Below are 10,578 nucleotides of genomic sequence, written 5' to 3' on the forward strand. Positions count from 1 at the left end.
GTCTCGTCCCACAAACGAGCAGACGGAAATCGCGAGTCCTCGACGTCCTGGCTAATGATGCTGCACGTTGCCCTCTCTGCTTATGGGGAATATGTGTAAGTGCACGGGTGTATAAGTACGTATATATACACATAGGGGCCACGTTGGTAACCCCCTTCTTATCCCCCTACTTTGTTTGTTGATCCCTTGCGTATTCGCCGAGAGCCAACGACCTGCGCTTCCGATCTTTCTTTTCTGCGTGTGGATCGGGTATGGAACTGTTGGAATTTATAATCTTTATTTTTTTTTTGTCGTTTGGGTTTTATAGATTACGATTTTGAACGGTTTGAATTGTAAAATTGGAAGTCATTATATAAGGATTGTATAGTAGGAGGTAAAATTATCGAATTTATTTTGAAAGAATGGTTCTACTATAAACTACAAGTGAAATGCAAATGAAATCATAAAAATTGTATAATTTAGATGTTTAGATTAGCTAAATGACGTAAATAACAATAGATTTATAATTAGAAATAAAAATAAAAGAGAGTTATTGAAAAGAAACACGTAAGAATGTTGCTCCCTAAAAAAATTCTAATTCAAAGCATCTAATTATAAGCAACATTAAAGACACGTTCAAAGCGTCAAGAGAAATCGGGATGCGTGGGATCGGCGAAAGTGTATGCATTTGGTAAAAAGGTCAATCGAAAGCAACCTTTTAACCATGCATAGTTTACAAAATATCTAAACCTGTATAAAAATTCAATTTTATATTGGAATGATTCTATCTCAATAGAGATTTATAACAAGGAATACAATTAATTATACTAATAGAGTGTTTTTTCAACAAAATTCTCTCGATAATAAAATAATTCGAAAATCAGATAGGACATTATTCTTACGAACTTTCTTTTTCATACGAAATATTTTCATATAGTAGATTTATCCATCAAAACGAGACACTCTATACACGCATATTTGGTACACATTACGCGATATGCACTAAATATAAATCTCTAAAGACTTATTCAACGAAACCGAGAAACACACCGACAAAATATAACCTCGAATACCGCTTCACCTCGAGCAAAGTGCATACCTTCGAGCAAATCGTATTCCCGCGTTAACATACAAAATGTCGGCTGCGCATCTCGTCGGTTCGGTTTCGCCTTGGGACGGGTAGGCGAACGAAGGAAATCAGAAGCTGGACGTCGCGGCTAATGATGCTGCACGGCTTGTCCAACTGGCACACAGTAGTAGACTCTATTCTTTATTCGTTACTTTATTTGCTTCTTCTCTCCCACGTGCAGGCCGCGATTCACTCGCGTGTCGCGTTCAGACGTCGCCCGTTACCTCTTCCGTCGTGTAGCTTTTTGCTCGGGCTGCCGTACGGCTAATTTATGTACTTATGAGAGTGTAGCGGAGGGATAGAGGCAAGGGGGGAAACCGTCCTGCGCAGTGTGTGCCAGGTCTGCTCGTTCCAATAATGACGCCCTGTTCGTCGCGTAATTTACGCGTTTTTGCCTCGATGGAATGTTGTACCCGCCACGGTGATCGGTTGAATTTGTGGCTGTTCAAACGTGGCCTCCTCCCGTGACATAGTTCTTTCCAGTAGAGAAGGGAAAGAAGGATCGAGGGAAAACTCAAATTCCCACGCAGTCGAGAATTATAGAGGGCGCGTATCACAGAGCTCGTCTTGTACGGACGCCATTTGCAAGAGGTAAAGTTATTATTTATGGGACACGAAGCTTTTTTTAACGTGGCACGCGAATGGGTCTCGATAATAGTTGTGTACGATGTAATTAGCATAACCAGATGCAAGGGAAACTTGGATAGTTTGGATAAGTGCGTTTGAGTGGTCCGCAGAAGAAGACTTGTGAAGATTTGTGAGGTTAAATGGTCGGTTTTGCGTCGTTACGTTAAATTCGGTGATAGTGATTGCGTAGATATGTTCAACTTTATGTTATTTGATATATAATTGATATATAAAATTGAGATGAAGATTAAGAGATTAGAAAAACGATTAAGAAGTTAGTTTGAGGAATTTTTCTTTGAGGTTAGGTTAGACATTCATCTTTGAAAAATTTCTAGTCTCGTGATTTTAATTTTGTAATTTATGTTATTATCCTATATTGGAATTGAATATCTTAATTTAATTTCCATATTTATATCTTTTTCAATATATTAATTTGAGATTTGATGACTGATTTCTAGTTGTTCCTCTACGATGATCAAAATAATCTACGCCATTCATCGTATACGTAAGCAAAAGCAAGCAATGACTATCGATGTTTTCGATCGTAAAATATCATCATCTCTGACATACCTTCCATTCGTCAAGGGCTTGGCCAATAGCCTTGGATAGTTAATTGCCCAGGTACGTTCGCCCATGTTATCGTCTGTTATCGATTGATAACACGTCGGCCGCCAGTGAGGTAACTGTAACTTGATAGATCGTACTTCATGGATCACGTTGGTTTCCAACGCGATCGACCCTTGGGCGATCTTGGACAGGATGTTCCCATGCCGGTTGACGTTTATCGCCTTCCTTTTTCGCTCGTTCGCCGAGAAATCAACGTTGCATTACGCGCATGCTTGAATACCAGATCCTACGGATGCCGTGAACTTGGATACGTGTATCTGCTTAGTAAAATATTAATCACGCGTGAAAATATATTTCGAGGAAAATAATCTAGTATCGCTCGTGGATCGTGTTTTTCTTTTTTTTAAACAAATATTGATTTCTGATCGAATTATACGGGTCAGTGCGGCTGTTACTTGATAGATCGTTAAATTTTTCTTTTTATTTTCGTTTTTTTATCGTCAATCGATTTCTTCGAATCGTGGATAATAAATCTTTGATGATTTTTTGTTTCGATATTGCGCTATTATCTTTATCGAATTTGAAATTATTGAAATATAATCGATCCTCCTGTAATATGGTTAATTCGTTCCGTGTCGAAATCGTATTAAGTGAAACGTAGAACTAGAACGGAAGAATGTCAACAAAAACAGCGCGATGAAAACATTCTTACTAGGTGAGTACTCTCCAAGTTTATTATGCTCTGGTATAAACAAAAGAAGTTTCTCAGTTTTTGTATCGTGTTATAACAGACCATTGTACATTAAAACTTCTTCATTCGATCGGATAGCATTGAAAGCGAGCCATACAAATTCGAAAATATCGTAACGTTAATTCGTGTGTTAATTCGTTAAATTCTTAGATATATCCAAAGAAATCTATTAGAAATCTAAAATCTCGTATCTCCAAAAAACACTTCACTATCGAAACTCGCATATAAACTTATCCGTGTCGCACACTTTCGTTAAAAAGTCAATACCCATAGAAAGTTCATCCGCAAAACTATTCACGCGTGTGAAGAAACGACAAAAATTCCTCTATTACACGAGTATGTTCGTGATAAAAGCGCAGCAGGCGGTTTCGATCACAATGGCAGTTCTTGCTGGTGTCAAGTTGATTAGCCTGAGCCGTGGAGGTTTCGAGGCACGTGTCCTTCGTCGGTAACCGTTATGTGGACGTGACCTATGTCGTCGTCCATAGCGAAGGCCTAGGATCAATGAGCGATCGTTTCTTGGAAGTTAGGATTATGCCCGTGGCTATGCACAATGTTCCACTCCTAACGGTCCACCCGTGCACCAGTGACCCGAACAAGCGCAAACTTCGCCCTGCCGCATTGTTCTCCGGCCAATCAGACCAGTTGGCTACCCTGTTTTCTTCTCTAATTGTCGCTAATAAGCGTATTTTATTGGTCTTTCTTCCTCTAACGATAGACCCTCGCTTGGAGAGAGATCTGGGAACGATTACCGCTTGCTAAAGTTTTTCAGACAGATTATAGGCTGTGGAGTTATCGGGTAGTTAAATTTTTTCTATGCATCGAGGAGGATTCTCTTAATTATACTCTATTTATTTCTCTGATTTTTTAATTTTCATTTCTTCAAAACTTATTATTGCTTCGACGTTGATCAATTGGTTCTTTCAGTTGATTCTTAAAATTTATTTATTGGAGAAGAATGTTTTGAGGCAATTAAACAATCACTTGTTTTTTCCAACTTCAAATATTTTACAAATCTCTATCAAAAAAGTAATTCTGATCCATTCTTTAATCTATTCTAAGAATGTCATCAACTTGAAGAAACCATAAATTAGAAATCCATCTTTATTTCCACTTTATCCACTCTCCACAAAGTCCACGGTTCAAAGAAGAAGGATCTTTCTCAGACGATCAGTCTTAATTCTATCTTGTCACGAGGATTAGAAAAAAATCTCTAGATAACTAAACTGGTCCTCTTCTCGTTCAATAATGCTTCTTCTTCTGTATTTCTTTTTCCATGTACACATTTGACGTTTACGAAGACGACATCTTCGGTTTTTTGTCGCTCAAATTCCTCGCTTGTCACCTAATTTGATCCGCTCGAACGATCTCGCCTCTTTTTCAAGCGGAGAGACTGGTTTTTGGCTTCTTAGATTCGCCGATTAAGATAAATCTAAGCGAGGATATAGAGAACGGTTCCCCTTCGTCGGGAGGGGAACAACTTCGGGGTGAGTAACCTTATTTGGCGTGACAATTCGACGTGGCTGACGCGAAAGCCTGTTAACAAGTCCGAATTAATACCCCTCGTTCGAACCTTTCGTGACTTGTCTCGACCACGTTCCTGGAGGGATTGGCTAAATCAGATTAAATTTTAACTCTTGCCAACAATTTCCATTCAAAAGATTCCTCTCTATATATCATCCAAATCGTCATATAATACCAATATCTCTGAATTGTATCCTTATTCCAGATATTACTTCTACACAAGACTTGTCCAATCAAAGAAAAATCCCCTCCACAAACCCAAACCCAATCTTCCATCCAACCTCACGATCGATCCTCCACGAAATATATCTCGAATTTCTCCTTGCACGCACGCCACAAAACACCCTTCTCCCCTTTCTACCCGTTTCTAAACCCGAAGCGCCAGATATACGGACTCAATCTCCTCGAATGATACGAAGGAAACTTTTCCATCGAAGTAATTCCGCTCATTACATCCACGCCGCTCATCACGCGCTGATGATGATACCCTATCCGGCCGTGTGGAGCACGAGAGATAGTTAGCCGTTTGTAACGAGGACGAGGGTGATAAATTTTCGCGTGTCGGCTAACAAGACCGCTCGAAAATTGCACGGCCTTTCTTAGAAATTCACCGCCTGGTCCTCGCCTCCTGGTTTGGTCTATAAGGAGAGCTGCCTGGGAAGGGAATAAAAGAAAAGAAGAGAGAGAGAGAGAGAGAGAGATCCAGACGGAACCACGTAGGCGTCTAAGGGACAACGTCCTGGCTTTCAGGGTGCGTTGCACCCGCCCGCCAACCTTTCGTCCGAAATCCTTGAAAGGGGGGCTGGAGGAGCAGAGCCGGTGACAAGGGTACGCGCGAGAGGAGATCATTGTGGGGAGGAAGAAGGCATCGCGCCCACGTTCGACAAACCGGACCTGTCCGACGCTCTTCTTCCCTGCACGCTCATGATGGCCGCGTTTCTCATCCGACTTCGCGGCTACCTGCTGCTCCTCTTCGCCACAGTCGCATAGCGGATCGGACGATTAGGCTCTTCATCTCGATAAACGAGTGCATCGATCGGGCTGAAGATTTTTGGAATTTATGAAGAACAAGTTTTAACATTGTCTTAGAAAATTATTATCGTGAATATCGTTTTTTCTTTTTTCCAAAATTTTTAAAAGTCAAGAGAAAAGAATTCTGTTTTAAGAATACGTTATATCCAGAGGAATTCTTCCTCATCGTCAGAGTGCACACGCATGCTCTAAGGTGAGCAACGCGACCAGTCGCGTATATGGACATAGAGGGCAAGGCGAGCGCGATGCGGCACGCGTCGGCATTCTGAATCGCGCCGCTGTTTTCCGGTCTGCGCCTCCGCCGGTTCCGTTAACCGCGTTATGTGATTGTGCTAATGGGTCAAATTGCGTCTGTCATCTAACGAACACGTGGGCGGCCCTCCCCAATGAAGATATTTTCGTTGATTGATATCAATTGCTAGTAGATGATTTTGTACCAGTAATAATCATCTAAATTCGTCTTGATTTTTATCGTTTCGATTAAAAGTTAAATAAGTAGTTTAAATGGAGAGAAGGAAATTCAGATCGGTTAAATATGTCTTCTAACGCGTAGATTGGAAAGAATAATCATCGTTTAGGAGATATTTTAAATATTACAAATATCAACTTTGTTCCAAATCAAATTAAGAGAAATTTAGAGAGAATATTTTTTTTTTTCTAGAGCGGATCTTCGGCTCTACGCCGTTCTCCACCGACTCGAAATGAGGAGAGAGAGAGAGAGAGAAAGAGGATTCGTGCATCAAGATCGGATCGATTCTCAAGAACGAGAAAGTAATGGCCCATGAAAATTCACGAGGTACGGAGCAGGGAGCGATAGGCTGCGTGGTAAGTGGCTAATCGTGATCATGAATAAACATTATCGTGGAAATTGTGACATCTTAGAGACGATTCTTGCGGTTACCTCATCCTCCTCCTCGTCCTCCTTTGCCATTCTCTTAGAACGAGTTAAGCTAATTAATTCGATTCGCCGAGTGTCAATAATTAAGCCACCGAATGCAAACCGAGGGATAGAGAATAATATATGTATATATTTCCTTATTCTAATATATATTTTCTGCGAGAAGATAATAAGATATTTGTATACTGTTTATATATTTTATTACGAAACGTAGGCACACTCGATATTTTCGTACGTCAGAAGTGTTTAGAGTTGATAAGGAAACTTGTAAGTGATTTTAAAAATGTAAATATTCCGTGATGAGATCGTGTTTTAATAATATATAATGAAAGTCTTTTATGATACGATTTCATTTGCAGAGGATGAAGTAATATGAGAATAGATTACGAGTGAACACAATTTTTTTAACGAGATATTTTTAATAATTATATAGAAACATAATTCATGTAAATATCTCATTTACAATTTCTATTCAATATATTTATTTCAAATTTCAATAGCAAGTTCCTTAAATACGTACTATATTATACACGACCAACAATTCCACTGCTATTGAAATTTTCAAATATCTATATTATAATATTAATTGTAACTAATTATCATCCAACAGTGAAGAAATACGTCATATCTGTCGAAAATTTGGGCTAGTGCTTTATCCGGCCAGGTGAAATTCGACGATGGAAAAGAGTGGTGATGCAGACGTGGAAGGTGCAGTCGCAGTGAAACGACCGGTAGGTAGGCTGTAAAAGGTAAACCCGTCGTACCGGCACCGTTCGTGGTCCGCGGGCATTCCAGGCGACGCCAACGTGCCCTCCTCCTCCGCCTCCTCCACCTTCTCTTTCTTCTCCTTCTTCTTTTCCTCTAGCTTGCCCACCTTCTTCGCCCTCCCCCTCCTTCCACCCTTACCAAACCTCTCCCAACGTTTGCCTCTCGCGATAATGCAACCAAGTGCTGCAAAGTTGCCGAATCGAAGATTTAAGACTTTCACGGTTTATCTCTTTACAGGTGTTTGTTATCGAGATTTTATTTTACTTTCTTTCTTTTTTCTTTTACACGTTTGTCGATAATGTATAGTAAAAAGTGTGGATGAATTGTGCTGTAGAAAAGAATAAGTATAGTAATGATTAGTATAGTGTACAATCTAGTCTAGGGATATTTTGTTTTTCACTCGTCAAATTTTCGTAATTGTAGGATTTTATTTTATTTTTTTTTTCTATTTTTCGTTCGTAGAATGTTATTTTAGGTTAGGTTGGATTTGGTGAAGGAATTGATAGTTGTTTTGTGATTGTAATTTTTTTTCAGGTTCTATGTTTAGTAGTTACTTCAAAGCATAAAGAGATTTGTTAATAATTGTTGAGGTTAAGTAATTATGGATTAATTGCTATTTTAAGTCACCAAAAAGTTTGTCAATAATTTTTTTTTTTTTGAATTGGTGGATGTTTTAGGGATCTATTATAAAAGTTTTTTAAACTTTGGCAATTATTGATTTATATAAAAATTTATGGGTGTTTTATGATTTCATCATAGAACTTTATCATTTTATTATGTGGAACTCCTTTTTAATTATAAATGTCGAGCACTTTCCACTATTAATCATAAGATCATAAATTCATTTTCTTTGAGAGGAATGAAACAGAAAAGTTTTCTCATTAAATTTAATGTTTTATATCTGTTTAATTATATTATTTCTCATAATGAACAAGATCTTTTCCAGGATCTTGTTTTGAGATAGACTTTAAATTAAATCTTTTCTCTCAACTCATAAATCATTATAAAAATTAATGATAAGATTGAAAAATATATGTGAATTTTAATTACCTACAGTTATCCTCATGGACAAGAAAATTTATGTTATTTCTTAATTAAAGGTGAATGAATAATTGCAATTCATTGGACAAATCCAATATCCAATTGTCTATGTCAATAAATGTATGACTTATTATATAATCCAATTAATTAGCATATACATATATGTATTTAAAGCTCATTCATTTTGATCCAAAATTAATCATTTCTCCACGATTAAAATTTCAATCGCAATTATTCATATCAAAAAATCAAACGTTCATTTCAAAATATCAACGAACCTTTCACATCCTACTCATCCACGAAAAAAATCTCAAAGTTTTAACAAAAATACCAAGAACGTACAACGCTCACAAACCGTAAGATTGGCGCGTATCAAAGGACAAATACGAGATCAGAGGATTTGTCAGAATTTTAGAATCCTATTTCGTAACAAAGGACGACATATACAATCGCAATATACGCCGATATATTAAGGCTTGCTCACGGGACGTTTCGATACTTTCGTGATCCAATGGTGCAGGAGGCCGAGCAGGGGGATAAGCAGATTCATTCGATTCCTTCGTAGGCCGAACGTTACGAGCCACCGACAACTGATCTTTTACAGCTACTTGCTATGCATTGAACAACGTCGTGTTCGGACAGGGTGTCGTTTAACGGAAGTTGTTGCCTGGTAGATTGCATCCACCACCGTTCCATCTGTAAGGAATTTAATTACACAGGTGATGTGCACGCAGAAGAGCTATGAATTAAGTTTTGCGCGCGGACGAATTAATATATATATATATATATAGTTTTTGGAATTTTGTTTGTAATTAACCCTTTCGAAGGATCAATTGCAGCGGATTTTTATGGATTTCGTTGACTTTTGGAGTCAGGTATTTTCTTTTTCGAATTCGATCGATATTAATGGGGGCGAAGAAAAGTAATTTTCTTTTTTTTTTAACAATGCGTGTCACGATTCGTGAGTGAAATATATGTATATATTTTTTAAAGATATCTTTCTTATTTCCATTATAGTTTCGTCGTAGTTTCCTTCGTGAAAAATACTCGGGATGAATACGTAATGGCCGAACGTGCATGGATTCGGGCGTATCTATTAAATATAGTTTTTGCGTGAAAGTGTGTCACAAGTTCCACCCTTTCTGAAATTTCTTATTTCTATTTTGGTAAGCGTTGAGTTTCAAGAAAAGGAAGAAACGAAGATTTCGAATTTATCACTTTCAACGACTTAATGTTCCCCATTCTAGTTATAGAATTGAATTTCAATTTGATGAATTTATATGCGATGCTACGCGGCATTCCGTGATACATGGGAAACATACAGAAGCAAACGAAACGTTATACGGTATCAGGTAGCGAGGGAACAAGCATTTACATCTGTTTATAAGAAATGAAGGATGTAATGATATACGCAGACAGAAAGTTTGAATTTAAATTTCAAAGATCGGGCACGCCTAATAATTCACACGATAAATATGAAGGCATACGATGCCTGATTTTTCAATGCCTGTTTTCAAAAAAGTAAGAAACATTTCTATCGAAAAGATTCGAAAAGAACTACATACTTACAACATCGACAAATATCAAATTTCCAATCTGTTCCAACTCCTCTTTTAAAACCTTCTCCAATTTCCCTTTCAGGATAAAATTCAGCGGATAGAATCTCTTAAGAATTCGAATTCTCGAACAACAACTAACCGAATCGAACCGTGTCAAACCGAGTCGAGGAAAGGGCCCATAGAGAGATAAAAAGATAGAGAGAGAACCTCGCTCGATTCCACCCCCTTTCAACCGCTTTATCTTCCTTCCTTCGATTCGAAAGGCCTTAGGCCGCACGTTCGATTCATCGTTCCATCCTCGAAACCAGAGAGAGACAGAGAGAGAGAGAGAGAGAGAGAAAAAATCCCTATACACCCGATTCGCAGATTGCGAGTCTCAAGGCGACTTCTCCTCCGCCGGTACAATCGCGGTCGGTCGTATATAAGCCAAGATGAATCCCCTAGCCATCGGTACGCGTAATGTCTTCATTGAAGACGGTGCCTCTCCTATCATAATCTCGCTATGATGGACGAGCGGTCTTTATGCGGGGACGCGGAATGGAACGAGATTAAACGAACGGTCATCAATAGCGTGAAAGGCTTGGTATATCCCGCGTTCGAAAGGGGGTGGAAGCAAGGGGTCGGGCGGACGACTCAATTAGTTAGTTCTTCTATCCTTCTCTGATCCCAGCAACACGTGAAACTCTTTTCTATCGTCGCTGTT

At 38.6% G+C, this 10,578-nt stretch overlaps 1 protein-coding gene across 1 annotated transcript; it reads left to right on the forward strand.

Moving 5' to 3' along the window:
* Positions 1 to 5: 5 nt before the first annotated feature.
* On the forward strand, positions 6 to 10,202 carry LOC116185977 (the record flags this gene model as incomplete). Its single annotated transcript, XM_031511861.1, is given in 4 exon segments — positions 6 to 95; positions 6,273 to 6,434; positions 7,118 to 7,238; positions 9,958 to 10,202. Coding segments are annotated over 3 exon segments (255 nt in total), but the record flags the coding sequence as incomplete, so codon positions are not given.
* Between the last annotated feature and the right edge of the window lie 376 nt (positions 10,203 to 10,578).

This window comes from Apis dorsata, unplaced genomic scaffold, assembly GCF_000469605.1.
Source record: "Apis dorsata unplaced genomic scaffold, Apis dorsata 1.3 scaffold_357, whole genome shotgun sequence".
NCBI lineage: Eukaryota > Metazoa > Arthropoda > Insecta > Hymenoptera > Apidae > Apis > Apis dorsata.